This window comes from Leguminivora glycinivorella, chromosome 15, assembly GCF_023078275.1.
Source record: "Leguminivora glycinivorella isolate SPB_JAAS2020 chromosome 15, LegGlyc_1.1, whole genome shotgun sequence".
Classification (NCBI taxonomy): domain Eukaryota; kingdom Metazoa; phylum Arthropoda; class Insecta; order Lepidoptera; family Tortricidae; genus Leguminivora; species Leguminivora glycinivorella.
The window spans coordinates 1,545,220-1,562,750 of NC_062985.1; the positions used below are offsets into that span (position 1 = coordinate 1,545,220).

Sequence of the window (17,531 nt, forward strand, 5' to 3'; positions counted from 1 at the left end):
CAATGGCGTGCGAGCGTGTGCGGGGGCGCTAGACGCATGCGCGGAGCGGTAGATAAACTTTTTTTCAGCCGAGTTAAATTTAGATGGCAGTAAATCAGGATACCGAGGGGAAATCTTATAAATGAAATATTCTGAATAGTTTTGAATTTTCTGTTACAGTTATAGAAAAAAATACATTTTATTTGTCAGATATCGATAGGTATTGGATTCTTGCTTGATCAAGGAATCAAATTTATTTAGAACATAATTAATTAATTATATACAAACATGACTTATAATTAAAATTTGTATGAATATGAATACATTCTAAACTATAGAAAATAATTAGGTACCTATGTATGGATTGAAATTTAATGTTACATGATCTTCGATAACGACGTACAAAACCATAGGTAATTATTAGGTATAAATACTTTTTTTTTTTGACAACGACCCTAAAGGCTTTGACATGAATACATTCTGCCTTGACACAATACTCAACTCAGTCAACAGGTATTATACGATCACCTTCCTAATTTGGGCAGCACGATTCATTAAGTTGTAATAAGTCGCGATAAAATCAATGCCCGTTATGGATAACCGTAATGGTTTATTATATGTTACTTCAAAGTCAAACAAGCTTAAGTAACTTTAGCGATGCAAATCACATTTTTTTTTAAATCGCAACGCGTCCCGGTCCTGGACATTGATCCAACAGTTGACACATTTTATCAGACACTAGAAGCTGTACATTATAATGGTGGTAAGGTATACCTACTTACGTAGATTGTTTGTGAACTCCTATGTATAAATTCTAGAAAAAAAAAATCGTTGTAATTATTTAAACGTATAAAACTTGAATACCGGAAAATATTTACCTATACTTGGTGAGCGAAGTCAAAGTTATTCGAGGTTACTGTTGCGAGTGTTGCGACGCTTTCCTTTATATTGATTTTAATGACATTCTTTCATGTAAATGATCTGACCTTAATTTTTCGGATTAAAATAAACTGTAATATCAGTAAGCTGTGGAAACAGGTATTTAGGGTTCTCAAAGGTGCAACGCATAAGTGGCTCCTCTGATGTTGCTTATGTCCATGGGCAGCGATGACTGCTTCACATCAGGCGGCTCGTCTGCTGGTTTGCTGCCTTATTTCATGATAAAAAAAAAAACAAATTATGGGCGATTATAAGCGAATTATTGTGTAAAATTGTTGCGAATTTATTCGAAAATATTGTCAAATTTTATTATAACGCAGGTTAGGAGAAAATTACACTGATTAATTTATTTATTACATCAATGTGTTACTATTAAGTAGGTACCTAAATACATATTTATTACAATATGATACCAGTCGGCACAGTCAAAACTGTTATAGGTACTTAGTGTTAAAGAACTTTGTTAAAATAGTAAATTGCAAAATTAAATTTAAAAAAAACTTAGGAAACGAAGTATTAAAGTATAGTCAACTCGCCGCCAGACTACAAAATATTTCACTGCCCGTGTCTAATTCATCTTCCGAAACGAAATAGCAATTTACCAACGCATTTGGACGCATCACAGACCTTCAATCTCGAAACACCTAGCTCTAACCGATCAATCAGTAATTAGGGCGGAATCTCTCTAATCGTCCATACAAATAAATAGTTATAGATAGTTATAGTTACTTATAGCTGACAAGTGGCCATTAACTGGGTGCTTTTTGGATGGTCGCCAATTGGTGCAGCGCAGCGTCTTGCGTCAGCGCGAAACAATGACAACACTTCTAGAGAATTTGCACACAACACAATGCATAACTATTTAGTTTATAAAAATACTATTTATTACTATCACTAGCATTGATGAATGTTCTAAGTATGTGAAATGGGTTAAAGATTCAATTGTTTTACATTTGTTTTCTCTGAATAGTTAATCTTTTTGCCCCCATGCATTATCTTTTTTTAATGCGATAAGAGGCTAAGGCAATATAATAAGTGAAAGATTGCTTGGAAACTATAGATATAAACGCAAAAATTCAGGGTAAATTTATTAAATATGTACACTAAATACTTAGATGTCATTAATGTCATTATCGATCACTGAGTATTTCTTCAGTTAGGTTTCAGTCAAATTATTTAGATATGGTTATCCTTAATATTTAGAATTTTTGCAATTCATCTGGTTACATTGTGTATAACTTCATGTTCAAATATGTCGCATTGAGCAAGCTCAGTTTAAGTAATTGAACATTATTAATTAACTACTTAGGTCCATCAAATTTAAAATTAAAATTGCAAGCTAACGGTTTTTAAAATTTATATTTACCTTATAATATTGTTAGAAGAGTTTACTACCTACCTATGCAAAAGTATCTACAATCCAGTATGGAATTCAATCCAGAATGTGCCCAATGATAACTTCAAGAGAATCTCCTCATTAAAATTTCCAAAAAATTCTATATAAATACTTGTACATTGCTCATCATCATATCAGCCCTTTATCGCCCACTGCTGAGCATAGGCCTCTCTTCTAGTACGCCACTTCTCCCGGTCCTGGGCTAGTCTCATCCAGTAAATCCATATATTTACTCTACTAGCTTTTCCCGCGGCTTCGCCTGCGTACCAAAAGTAATCTTTGAACCCCCATTTCACCCCCTTAGTATGTGAATTTTAAAAAATCCTTTCTTAGTGCTCCTCTACACCTTATAAAGAACCTACGTACCAAATTTGGAGTATCTAGGACCAGCGGTTTCGGCTGTGCGTTGATATGTCAATCAGTCAGTCAGTTTCTTCTTTTATATAATTTAGATGTACATTAAGATACAATGCAACACATTTTCCAAGACAACTATTTAATTCTAATAATAGAAACTTTATCAAGATTCTCGTGACTATAACGATAAACATAAAGCTACGTATGCAGATAAACGCATAATGCACGGAAGGAATGCAGATGTTCACCGCTTCGGACGTGCATACTGACCTTACCGTATTCGGATTATAATATTTCTTAAACGCGATGGCTATACGATGAGTGGTTGTCAATCTTTAATCCGCTTAGATTACTAAAAAAATATAAGCTGGGACATAAAACCAAATTATCGTGCACAGTCTTACAAGAACAAAATATATGTAGAATTGCTATTGTTCCCAGCAAACCGTTCAAAAAGTTATAGGTATAATAAAATAAGTTATTTAAACTCTATTGCACAATAAAAGAAAGTACAAATGGCGGACTTAGTGCCTTATGGCATTCTCTACCTGTCAACCATAGTGCTAAACAGAAAAAGCATAGACTTATGTAAACTACTCTGATTATGAAGTAAATATAAAACACTGGACTACGAAATACTTTTATTTAATCAACAACAATTAATTACAAATTAAATGAACTTGTTTCAACCCTAACGGACGTCGCCGGAACAAGAGGCCTCTGAAGGTCGTGCAGCCGCTTTTATCAGCTCGGTGTCCCCGCCGAAGTCGGCTGCCAGTCCAGGTAGGGCGGGGAGGCCAGCTACCTGGCCTGTGACGTAGCTCCGCGACAGATGGCGCTGTAGCGGCTCCCCGTAGTACCTTCATGGTCGCTAGATGGCGCTTTCGACGTGTGGCGCCATGGTTGCCAACACGGCCCTCCTGCAAGGGGCCCGCCTCGGGCACCTCACGAGTTCAGATGAAATGCTGTAACACACCAAAACATAATTAGTATATATTGTTCAATGATTTGACGGAAAACATCCCGACTAGCAAAATTTCCTCATCACTCCATTCAAGTCCCGAGTCTAGGCACCGACTAAAGGGCTGTAGCCGCACTTAGTTTTTTGGCCTTTCTACATCGGAGCAACTTGCACTTAAAGGGCATTTCGCCGCACTTAAGATTTTCAAGCTTAACTTGAATGACAGTTATGATAAAAATATTTGCATATCGTAATGATCCCGTAAATAATGCATTTCATCTTGACTCGCAATTATATTAATACTTTAAGTTAATATTGTATTCTTATATGGAAAAAATTAATAAAGTTACTATTTATTGTATCAAATTTTTATTTTCCTTGCCAACACGGCACTTCAATCAAACTATAAGAACGGGAGAGAGATAGAAGAGAATCGAAACAACGCATATTTAACACATACAGTTACTTGCGTATTTTAGAATTATTGCTTTTATAAGAAGCTATAAATATAGGGGTGAAACCAATCAAATTAAAAAAAAATGAAATTAATGAGCAAGTTGCATGGGCATACATACTTTAAATTGAATTAAGAGAAGTCCCATTCGTCGATTTTTATCCATGGTTTTATATTTTCTGCAGATGTAATGCCTGTATACTTTTTAGCGGTTCTCTCACTACCTTTTACTTCCGTCACCTCATATCTATCGTTACCTAATACCTTCTTTACTTGAAATGGGCCTTTGAATGTAGGTAACAGTTTTCTACTCTTGCCGTCATTACTTTGGCTTTGAATTCTGATTAAAACCAAATCACCTTCAGTGTACTTTCGTGCCTTGATTCTTGATCGATCGAATCTGTGCTTTTGTGTTTCAGCGTCAGCTCTAATATTTTCATCAACTTTCTCGCGCAACCTTGTCACGTCTATTAATTGTTGACAGTCATTATCTGGGGCTAAACTATCGCTATCCATACGCAATCGGTAACCAAAGAATACCTCGCTCGGTACTGCTTTAATTGTCTTATGGAACGTACTATTCAAGCCCTGCTGTAAAGGTTTTATGTACTGGTCCCACCTATCGTCTGACGTATCCGCACCGATTGTTTTTAAAGCCTCTAAAATCGTTTTATTAAAGCGTTCAACTTGTCCGTTTGAACGCGGCATCCCCGTCGCGATGGTGTGCAAATGAATGTTTTTACTTGAACAATATTCAACGAATTCACTCGAAGTGAAACATGTCCCAGCATCCGTAATTATTCTTTTAGGATTACCGAACGATTTTGAAATATTTTCTAGTTCTTTTATTGCACAAGACGATTTTGTTGATTTTACAGCCGAGATAAAAACAAATTTTGTAAAGGCATCAACGACTACCAGCAAGTACTCATTTCTAGTTTTAGTTTTCACAAAAGGGCCTAGGTGGTCTAGGTGCAGTGTATGGAACGGTTGAGCGTATTTGGGAAGTGGATATAATTCTCCTTCTTTAGGTCCGCCTTTGTTTTTATGATAGATGCAATTTAGACAGTTTTTTATATATTTTTTTACAATGTGTCTCATTCTTGCGAACCAGTATTGACTTCCTATTCGCTCAACCGTTTTATCAACGGAGAAATGCCCCAGGTCGTCGTGATTACATTTAATTATTTGCCAAATGCATTTTTTTGGCACAACCCAGCGACGACCGTGGGCAGTTCTTCTATAAATTTTCCCACCTAGTAATTCGTATTGAGAAAAAATAGTTTTGTTATTATCCAAGTCACCCGATTCAATAATGCCTTTAATTCTTTGTAATTCTGGGTCCTGTAATTGTACCGACAGCAACCAGTCCGATTCTGTTATTGACATAATGACCTCAGTTTCTGATTTTTCACCGGATGGCACGGGGTTGCGACTTAATGCATCCACGTGTTGCATCCGACTACCTTCGCGATGCACGATATCAAATGAAAACTCTTGCGTGGATAGCACCCAACGTGCGATCCGGGGAATTATCTCTTTTTTAGACAGGGCAAATCTAACTGCATTGCAATCGGTAACAATTTTGAAAGTTGACCCCAATAAATATAGACGAAACTTTTGCAAGGAACAAACGATCGCCAAGAGTTCCAATTCGAAAGAATGGAACTTTTTTTCGTCTAATGTAGTCTGCCTACTGTAAAAGTGTACAGGTTTTTCGCCTTCGTTTGTTACTTGCATCAGTATTCCAGCAATACCATCTCTACTCGCGTCTGTATATAATACGTTTTCCTTATTAGGGTCGAACATTGCCAAAACGCTTTCTGATGTTAGTTTATTTTTAAGCAACTGAAACGTCTCGTCATGAACTGGCTTCCATTCCCAAGTAGTGTCATTTTTCAGTAATTTAGTTAGTGGGGCCGAAATTAAGGCACAGTCTTTAATGAATTTTCTAAAATAATTTATCAACCCGAGAAATTGCCGCAATTGATGGACGGTTTTAGGAACTGAAAATTTGTGTACAGCTTCCAACTTCTTATCATTTGGCATAACGCAATCTGGTTTAATTTTATATCCGAGAAAATCAATCTCTTTTTTGAAAAAATGACACTTCTTCAGGTTTAAAGTCAGTCCATTTTCTTTAAAAATCTTAAGAACCTCCTCTAGAAGTTTCAAATTCTCCTCGACTGTTTCAGTTACTAAATAAACGTCATCTAAGTACAAAATAACATTTCCGAACCGTAAATTGCCCAAAACCTTATTCATCATACTTTGAAAGCAGCTAGGCGCGTTGGCTAAGCCGAACGGGAGCCTTAAAAATTCCCAATGCCCGTCTTCGGTGACAAACGCACTTTTAGGTATTGATTCTTCACTCATCGCGATTTGATAATATCCGCTTTTCAAATCTAAACTCGTAAAGCATTTATGACCTTGAAGTCTATCTATGAGTTCCTCAATCCGGGGCATGGGATATTTGTCCTTAACTGTGATTTTATTCAAAGCCCGATAGTCAACGCAGAGCCTTTTTTCACCGTTCTTTTTGTTGACAAGCAAAACTGGACTTGCATAAGGCGATTTGCTTTCACGAATAATTTTATTTTCTACTAGTTCATTTACCATCTCCCGAATTATTTTTCGATCTGGAATTGAGGCTCTAAAGGGTCTGCATTGAACGGGTTGAGGACTCGTTAAGTTAATTGTCATTTCATGGCCGTTGACTTTACCTAAATCCTTGATATTTGCCGCAATACAACCGTCATACTTTCTAAAAAGCGCTATCAATTCGTTCTGGTGCGAATCAGTATCTAACTCAAGATCGTTCACTTTATGACAAAATTCTTTGAATGAAGCCGCATAATCAAACTTCAATGAATTTCCTACTCTTGAGTACATTAAATCATCTCGTTCGGTCACGTTCCTACCAATAAGTATGTCACAATCTGCTAAATCGTCCATAATGTAAAAGTCTATTCCTGTTAAACAAACCGCATCAATTTTCAGATCAACTGTTATCTTATGCGTAATCGTGTCAGTGTTTTGTTTTTTATAGCCATGCAATGTAACAGGCAAGGGCAGCAGAATTTTTTTCAAGTCTTGTTTATTAACTAAAGATGTTGATATGAGTGAACAACTACTACCGGAATCTATAAACGCTTTGTGTTCAAAATCGTTCATACGAATCTGCTTTATGAATTTATTCTGTGGATTGGGGGTAGATAGGAATTTAGTTTCTTGTCTTTCTATTTTAACTGCATTCTTTTTATGATAACATTCGGTTTCTGAGTGTCCTTGCTTGTTACAATAATTGCATTGCTTTTTATTGGTAGTCTTGTCACAATTTGCTCTAGTATGATTACCGCCACAATTATAACATTTGATCTGTTTTCGTTGCTGTGTATTATTATTACGTGTCGTGGTGGATCGTTCAGGTACACTAGGTGAAACTGAAGATCCAGATGATTGCGTCTCACTTTTTTGATTTGTGGTCGACTGCGTTTCACTTTTCGTTGAAACTTCACGAGAAACCGCGCCTACATTTTTCACGTTTTTCGACGGTTTATACACGCGACCATGTAAAAAACTCGCTAAGTTATCACAAGTTCCGAAATTTGTAGATTCAACAGCCGCGCCTATACCGCAATCTCCTATATTCCCCACGATTATAGAAATTACATCTTGTTCAGAAAAACCTAACGATAACCTATCAATTTTGCATTTTTGTTCAAAAAAGAACTCATAAAGAGATTGGTTATCGTTTGGCTTGTTATCGACAATTTCTTTTAGTAATTCAAACATGTTTCGACGCCGTTGAAAACTGGAAGTTAACTTTTTATTCCAATCGTCCCATTTCCACGAGGGCCAAGAACAATCGGTTCGTAAGAGAGAATCGTACCATACTTTCGCGGGGCCTTTTAGTTTATTCAACGCCTGATATCGGGTCATTTCGTCAGTCCATGAAAAGGTTCGCGCGTAGTTCATGATTATATTGAGCCAAGCACACACGTCATCATTTAGTGGATTAAACTCGGGTATCATATTATTCAAGGTAGGAGTATTGTTTGTACTCACTGTTTGGGCATCAGCTTTATGTGATACCTTTTTCCTCTTTGGTGGCGGAGGTGACGGAGTTCTCTCGGTAGACACGCTAATGGCGCTCGATGAACTCGAACTCGACCGCTGCCGCTTCCGCTTAGTTTTTGAGCGTTTACTACGCTTACCCATTTGGACGAAGGTAAGAACACTTCTGATGTAAACTACTCTGATTATGAAGTAAATATAAAACACTGGACTACGAAATACTTTTATTTAATCAACAACAATTAATTACAAATTAAATGAACTTGTTTCAACCCTAACGGACGTCGCCGGAACAAGAGGCCTCTGAAGGTCGTGCAGCCGCTTTTATCAGCTCGGTGTCCCCGCCGAAGTCGGCTGCCAGTCCAGGTAGGCGGGGAGGCCAGCTACCTGGCCTGTGACGTAGCTCCGCGACAGATGGCGCTGTAGCGGCTCCCCGTAGTACCTTCATGGTCGCTAGATGGCGCTTTCGACGTGTGGCGCCATGGTTGCCAACACTTACTTAAATCTAGAACTTTTTACAGAAGATGGAAATTTGATCACTAGAAATTTGAGGAAAGTTACATTATTTCCCGTTGTAAATATAAAAATCTAGGTCTTTGCTATGTATAGTTACAGTGCACTAGGTGCGCTGCCTAAATTATGACTTATAAATGGGCATTTTCATTGGACCCATAGACATAATATTTATGTCTGTCTTGTAGGTATTTGACATTGTAACAACAGTTTGAGGACCACTGCGGAAACCGGTCTGGCGTTAGGCCTATGATTTAAGCCTTGTGACATTCCTTCTTTAGTTCTTACCACAGGTTCTTACTGACAAGCCTACTTAAGAATCACAACTAAATAAAACTTACAGCCCCCTTTCCAGCGAGTTGAATATAATAGTTATTTGTTATACACGGGTGCAAAGTTGTATTTTAACGCCGAGTGTGGAATTGAAAAACGAGCAAGTGAAAGGATTCTATAGTTGAACCACGAGCGAAGCGAGTGGTTCGAGAATAGAATCCTGAACTTCCGAGTTTTTTAACACACGAGAAGTAAAATACATTTGCACCCGAGTGTAACACAAAACTTTTCCCCTCACTATAGCGAGGAAACTACAACGCAAAAAATGCGTTTATCACTGCTTACAGTAGTTCCACAGGTGGTAAATCATCTTTATTACTGGATTCACCTACTTTTATCAATTTTAAAGCAGTTATTTTGACTTTATTCAAGGTCAAATTACTTTACCCACTAGTGGATAAAATGCGTTTTTACCCGCTGGTATTAAAGGACAAAACACGTGTTTCCGAGCTAGTGAGGGGAAAAAACATTTTACAAACCATTTAAAAATACATGTTTCAAATTTCAGCGATAAGCTTTGTAATAAATTGTCTACAGTGAATAAAAGTTTATATTTCATACACATCAGAAAAAAACATAGGATACGGTGACCGCTTGCTATGCAGAAGATATGTACAATATTTATTTTCGCTTTTCGTCATTGATGTGTTAAAAAATGTAAATCTGGTTTAAATGTTTGTAGGCATTTACTTTACACGGTGTATGTATATTGTAACGGTCAGTAATTTCACTTAAAAGAATTCGTATTCTTTTCGGACTTCTCAAATGTAGGTAATATTCGAAGTGCAGTGACCTAATCTTTGTTTTTACATCCTGATGATGTCGGTTATTGGTAAATTTAATTGATTGATGTTAGGAAAATTGTTAATAGAAAACAACAAATGTATTTTATTATGTCATTGAGATACAAAAAATACAAACATTATTGTCACTATGGCCAAATTCAAATATGTATGTGCGGAAATTTTCTTTTTTTTTTTAAAGAAGACACCATTTGTTTCTTACTCTTGGGATTTGAAATTAAAAGTAATCGCTTTGTCGATGAATTCTTACAAATAATCTATGTATACTCTGTCAAACAAGTCTGTCAGTAAATAAGAACAAAGAAAACTATAGGTATCCTTTTCTCTAGCACCCTAAAGAAAAGGATGCATAATAGTTTTCTTTGTTCTTATTTATTGACAAACTTGTTTGGGAGAGTTTAGATTTAATGAATCATTGATAAAACATTTGTTATTGAATGTTGTGAAGCAATCAGCCTCCGACCAAACTGACCATCCTGTTTTCTTTTTGTGAATGTGTGAGTTGACTCACGGTTCAAATCGCTTTCTTATGAATCACCTCCAACTGCATAATTTGCGGAAAAAATAATTAGGTATTTTATGCTCGTAATGCCAAAGGACTTATTCACACTTTACGAAAGATTTTTTTTTATTACCCTCTTTTAGTGTCCCACTGCTGGGCAAAAGCCTCCCCTGACTCCGCTCGTTTTTCCACTGGACCCTGTTGTCAGCGTTTTCCCACCAGTTTAAGTAGAATGCTTCCTGGTCGTTTGGTGTGTCCGAACCCGGCCTGCATCGGCTATGGTATTCCGCGGGTTGGGGCCAAAATGGTGACAGACTGGGGTCTGTCACCATTTTGGCCCACCTTTCCGGGTTCATACGGCAGACATGTCCAGCCCAGTCCAACTTTAACTTAGCGGCCTTGATGCCCACATCTACAACTATACCACATACACATCTAAAATTCGGTTTTCTTTGACCCCCAAAATCAGCAACTGAGTGAAGACCTATCAGTAGACCTATAACCCTATTAATATTTTGCAGATAATTTGCAGAGATAGGTACTTACTATAAAGCTGTTAGATTCAAAATAAAATATGTCTATTACCTTAAAAATTAAGCTATAATACAATAATAGAGATTTGTTAAAGATTTCAAAGGCAATTCATATAATTAAACTATATGTAAGTAATGAAATTCTATTATCTTTGATTCGTATACTCATAGTCTGTCAAAACTTTTCGGTCACTAGGAAAAAAATTAGAAAAAGCGGCCAATTCAAAAAAAGTAGGGGCGGATGTTTATGGTTCCATAGAAAATTTTAATTTCGCGCTCTTTTCTAGTGACAAAATGTTCAGTATTTTCGTGGTATTTTCACCGTGTTTTCACCGGCTACGTTTGATGCACCTTGGTGGAACGCTGCAATGCTATTGGTTGATGAGTACGCATGGCGCGCACGATTGGTCGCTCACTGCACGCTTGGCTCGCATTCGTGCACAACGGAGTCAGTGACACCATGGTGACACCACTGTTCTGGCACAAAAAAAAATGTGCAAGTCCTTTAAGCCAAGTCTTTGTTTGGCTGCCCTTTATGTCACGAAGTAATGATGAGTCTTGTACGAAGACATTTAAAACGTATCAGCATTTAAATAATACGTTGTGTTTAGTAAATATCTAATCACCATGGTGCTACCGTTCTAGTGCTATGAAAATAGATGCCATTGCAGGTTTAGATTCACAAAACATTTATATCAATTCTGAATTAATGACAAATATAACTTGATCCATAGGTTTATATTTTATTCTAACAGAAAACTAAATCTCAAAAAAAATGCCACATAAACTTAAATTAAGATACTTTAATTTTTTTTAAGTTTTTCCAAACTTTTAACGTAGGTACTTGAAGGCAGAAGGGGTTGAACGCAAAGGGTCAATACTCTTTGCAATTACAGCAGTAGCCAGCAACTCAGCATCCAACTTGCATCCAAACAACTAAACGTAAACAGCTAAACTATGGATTGAACTGTCTCCTGCGGTATATCCGGACCGAATACAATCTTAAAAACCTTCAAGAAAAGAGCGTACACCCATCTTAAAGGCCGGCAACGGACCTCCAACACTTCTGGTGTTCATCGGCGGCAGTGATCGCTTACCATCCGGCGACTTGTCTGATTGAGACCCATTTTTTACCTCAACCGCTTAAGGTTGCTTAAGAAAGTCAAATGCGACATTTGGTGGTCAAAAGCGACTTCTGGTGGTCAAAAGGTCAAAGGTCACCTTACAGTGGTTTATGCGGTAACTAGCTCGGTAGTTTGTAAATAGCCCAGGTGTTTAACCTTTACCGACAGTTGTTGGAAAAACTTAATCGCTTGTTAAGTAGTTCGTTCCCATAGCTCGTATTGGATTCTTACTGAGGCATTTTAATTGAACGGATTCTTAAATGAGGTTTGATTAAGAATTGGAACAAAAAAATCCAGTGAATAGGTAGACTTAGGTACGGTAGGTACGGTAGTATTTAGGTATTCTAGGCATATAATTAGGTGTAAGTATGTAAATTATCAATAAAATATGCAATAAAATATAATGCAGGTTGGTTTATAATGTTATCAATTATCATCTTATGTAAAACCATACTCTTGCAATAAAACAATGATTGATTGATTGAAATACGAATGTTTATACTAAATAGGGCCCACGGTGTATACTTCAAATTGAAACTCGTGTCGATTTAAAACACTCGTTTCGAACTTATTTTCTTCCGCACTTGTATTGTAAATCTACTATTATACTCTTGCAAAATAATACTAATTACATTCTACATTCTTTTACGACCCGTGTTTACCACTACCATACTCCATAATCTTTACTTTCTAGTTCTCAGTTAAGAAATCCTGAAATGATAAATAGGAAAGTGTGTGTGCCTGTTTGTTTGTCCGTCTTTACGGCAAAACGGAGCGACGAATTGACGCGATTTTTAAGTGGATATTTATAATTGCAGGGATGGAGAGTGACATAGGCTAATTTTTGTCTCTTTCCAATCCCCCACTTGCCTAAAATGGGTGTGGAAGAATGTATTGAGAATTCCGCAATTTTCGAATTTTAATTACGAGCGAAGCCGCGGGCACAGCTATAGTGTTAAGTAAGTTTAAAATGTGTTATTTTTAGCCCGGGTGCATTGATCTTGAAACTTGAGCGGGCCGTTGCAAACCATAACTCACGCTTGTTCGGTTAAGCAGGGTCAGCGGTCGTTAGAGGTTTGGACAGAGAATCGTAGGACCGTATGTCTTCAATATATATGTTTTATATTATTATCATCACTCATAAGGCCTCTTACATCTTGACAGATGATTTAAGCAGCGTCTGAATGCGAGAGACAACGCCTCGCGTGACTATATAGACCTATCCGGGAGCGACATGCCCGTCCGCATATTATTATATTGTTTTTATAATAGGTAAGGTACCTATCTAATTGAAATTTCTGTATGTTCCCACCTAATCAGAACCGAAATTGCGCGGCAGAAATTACGCGAGTGCAACTAACAAGCAATAATGATACCATTGATACCTAATTATTTAACCAAATATTTACAAACTAGCTTAATATGTCACTCTCCATTATTTCAACTATCTCCACTTAAAAAATCACGTCAATTCGTCGCTCCGTTTTGCCGTGAAAGACGGACAAACAAACAGACACACACACTATCCCATTTATAATACACATAGTATGGATGCAGTAGTATATGTACCTATCTGCTAGATAACAAAACACGGTTTCAAATTCATACATATCTTTTTAAACAAAAGAAAACGATAAACACAACGGTAAGAAGTCGATGCATGAAAGTTAACCGCATTGAATAGGTATTAGGTACATTACATTTCAAATATAAAGGATTTAATCTGGTATTATCATATCATAAACAGGCTCATAAGCATTCCTTCGGTCATTCCGTTGGATTACCGTTTTGAAGAAGATTAAAGACTAGAGCATCTACTAAGATATTTTGACGTTTTGAATAGGTTACACCATATCGTAAATGTCGCGGAAAATGTAGCTAATTCAAGAAAAGAGCGTACACCCATCTTAAAGGCCGGCAACACACCTCCATCATTTGTGGTGTTTCGGGAAGTGGATCAAATTTAGCTTCTACGTTTTGAGTTTTTCACTATAACTAACATATTTATTGACAACCAGGCAAGTTGAATAAAAGCTTGTAAAAATACATGATAGGTATTGTATATAAATTAGATTTATCTGCACTACCTTACTTTACCTACACAGTGACATTTCTTGTATTTTAATGCCAGTTTCAATACTAAATTTCATTCCCTTGTCCACAGACTTTGACCCAGGGAATAGATAAAACAAACCGCCACCATGGACGCGATCAAGAAGAAGATGCAGGCGATGAAGCTGGAGAAGGACAACGCGCTGGACCGCGCGCTCATGTGCGAGCAGCAGGCCAAGGACGCCAACCTCCGCGCTGAGAAGGTAAGGATCCTTGAAGGAAATCCTCCTTGAAGATAGTCCTACAGCCGAGGAAGTAAGACAACGCGCTGGACTGCGCGCTCATGTGCGAGCAGCAGGCCAAGGACGCCAACCTCCGCGCTGAGAAGGTAAGGACCCTTGAAGGAAATCCTCCTTGAAGATAGTTCTACAGCCGAGGAAGTAAGACAACGTGCTGGACCGCGCGCTCATGTGCGAGCAGCAGGCCAAGGACGCCGACCTCCGCGCTGAGAAGGTAAGGATCCTTGAAGGATATCCTCTTTGAAGATAGTTCTACAGCCGAGGAAGTAAGACAACGCGCTGGACCGCGCGCTCATGTGCGAGCAGCAGGCCAAGGACGCCAACCTCCGCGCTGAGAAGGTAAGGATCCTTGAAGGATATCCTCCTTGAAGATAGTTCTACAGCCGAGAAAGTAGGTCAACGTGTTGGACCACGCGATCATATTGTGCGAACAGCACGGAAAAGGATTGCGATTTTATAGAAGAAAAAATGCCTCAAAACCACAAGAGTACACAAGCATATAACTTTGCTTCCCTACATTTTTAGTTTAGGCCAAAACTTTTTCAGGTATTACCTTCCTAAACGTTACTTATTGTCAATATGATAGAATGTAATACATTTTGTAACCATTTTATGAGTGAAATAAATCGTCCAAAATGTCCAGGAAAGAGACTGATGCCACAGACACCACAGTGCCATAAATTATGAAGTTATTAAAGTTATAGCAAACCTAAACAAAGTGGTCCTTCGAACCGGATGTCATTAAACTATTCCCACTAATAAATCTCTCCCCGCAGGCCGAGGAGGAGGCTCGCCAGCTCCAGAAGAAGATCCAGGCCATCGAGAACGACCTGGACCAGACCCAGGAGTCCCTAATGCAGGTCAACGGCAAACTGGAGGAGAAGGAGAAGGCTCTGCAGAACGTGAGTACTCTAGATTTGTTGTGCGACGTAAAATAGTAGAAATGAGGACGACATTTTCTTTATAACTGTCAGAAGATGTTTGACGTGAAATAGTTAAATACGAAACTATTCTTCGATAAAAATAAGTTTTTTGCAAAAATTTCATCTTTGGCACAAGCTTTTATCGCCGACTGTACCTATCTTTCAACAGTCGTCTACTGCTCTCCGAGACGTTTCTAAAAACCCCTTACTCGATGGGGATACGACGTTTCATGACAGAGAGTTCGTATGACCACCTTTCTGCTCCATCATCAGATCAAGCTCCATAAGACCACAGAATATATAATAGTACAAGTACAGAAGGCTCACTCCTTTGATGTTCACAAAACGCCGCCATTCTAAATTCTTACCTACATTAACAAACGGACCGCACGCGTGCAGACGACATTGAATTCTATTGCGCCGCGCGAAGGTCGTCGCCACTGAATGGGCCGCGAACTCGCGGCCGCCGGCATGTACTTGTAGCGCGGCGAAAGGATCGCGGAGTGAGCCGCCCCTGATAAGACCATAATATTGCATTGTCACGTGATTTACATATGCGTGCAAAATTTCAGCTCAATCGGAAACCGGGAAGTGGGTCAAATTTAGCTTCTACGTTTTGACGCACACTAACATACTAACAAGGCAAGTTGAAGTAATAATAATAATAAAGTCCCCAGCGAAGAAGTCCCCAGGCTCCCATGAGCCGCCGCGAATGCTGGGAGAACGCAAGGTGGAGGAGAAAATTGGATTTATTTGTGACGAAGTTGTTTGACCCTGTTTAAGTTCAATTTCTACAATTTTATGTCGCACTGTACCTACTATACATTCCCGAGGGTTGAAATAGTTAAAACAATGCCAATGTTTTCGGTCGTATATACACATTCTGTACACGAGAGTTTCTTCACATACTTAAGGCGAACCTAGGCGTACCGTAACTTCTTAACTTCATCATGCAGCAATCCAAATATTCAGACAGCGATGATCACATTTATAATAGTGTTCGATTTCAGAAGGTAGGCACATATAAGCTGTGACACCTAGGTGTACCTCTAATACATATTACTAGGTACAATTGCGTCCATAATAATAACTGAAGTATTTTTTGAAAAATATTGAATAAGGTACAAAAAATATTCATTCAGCTTACGTCCCAATTTTATGTTTGTTAGTTCAGCTGGCTGTTATGGTTATGGTAACCTACTTCGAGTTAAATTTACCTTACGAATACCAACGAAAATAAAATGGTATTCTGAAATGATGCATCAGTAATTATTTGATTAATTTCTTATTGGTTAGGTAGACTTTATTTTCTAGGCTACCATAAGTAAATCGTGCGGGTAGGTGGCACTTTTATTTTGTTTATTGTTTTTATCATAATCAGTAACACGTGCAAAGTCGTTTCAAACGAACGTAGACTCTAATTTGAAACTGATAAAGACGTTCGAATCCATTTTCCTTTGGTGACAAAGAAATGACGTAGGATGACAGAAACAAAATTGTTTGCCAGCTACCGACTTTCGGCGTTTGGTAGTAGTTTTATGATGCCGTTCGGTGCATAACGTTAGTTTAATACGCGCTCCAGGGGGCTAGATACGCTCGCGGGGTTATTTTCGGCGTCCGATACCCAATATGGCCCCGATGCCCGGTGTTTCGGTAAAAATAGACGCGCCCACATCGACGTGCCTTTTGAATGAGTGAGATTTCTATCGACTCAATCAATCGCTTTGATTGAGTGATTGATTTCTTTTAAGTCTCATTACACATTATTTACCGCCTTAAACATTTATCCGCTATAATGAATTTCGGTAAAACTACTTGAAACGGACTTTTAAGAACAGTTTATTTAATATCAACAACAGAAAGTTTTTACAACTCGCGCGCTACAGAGTAAACAAAAAGTTTCCGCTCGGTCGGTAAAGCAGATCGGAAAGCTAAACAAAAGATGGCAGCAGTGTGGCGACGGCAGCGCCGCGCGCGGCCGGACGATGCAGACGCCAGTCAACATGGCGGCCGCCTGAGCCAGCGCGGCCGGAGCGGGAGCGCGCCTCGAGCAGAGATGTCCGCGTCCGCGCCCCACGCCCACGGGCGCACCCCGTGCGGCGCAGGGGGCACCAACACCACCCGCGGCTCCGGGGCGACCGCGCGCCCGCCCCCACAAACGCGAACGATCCGTCCAAACAAGTGACCTTAAACAGTCAAACAGACGATGTTGTGCCTTGTGTCAATAGTGTTAGTGAATCTCAACAAGTGACAAGGACGAACCGTGACGATACACTTTCGAATCGA

General features: G+C 38.6%; 2 protein-coding genes across 12 annotated transcripts in view; one reads left to right on the plus strand and one right to left on the minus strand.

Moving 5' to 3' along the window:
- Positions 1-17,531, minus strand: part of LOC125233768 (beta-ureidopropionase-like) — a 494,359-nt gene that overhangs the window by 57,450 nt on the left and 419,378 nt on the right. The window lies entirely within an intron of this gene.
- Positions 1-17,531, plus strand: part of LOC125233762 (tropomyosin-2) — a 42,753-nt gene that overhangs the window by 611 nt on the left and 24,611 nt on the right. For 10 of the 11 annotated variants that reach the window (XM_048139844.1, XM_048139845.1, XM_048139841.1 and 7 more), the window contains exons 2-3: positions 14,136-14,286; positions 15,099-15,224. In XM_048139844.1, the coding sequence (XP_047995801.1) occupies positions 14,173-14,286; positions 15,099-15,224 (240 nt within the window). In that variant the 5' untranslated portion in view covers positions 14,136-14,172. Of the gene's footprint in view, positions 1-14,135; positions 14,287-14,559; positions 14,662-15,098; positions 15,225-17,531 lie in introns of those variants that run through there. The other variant, XM_048139847.1, reaches the window with a different exon arrangement.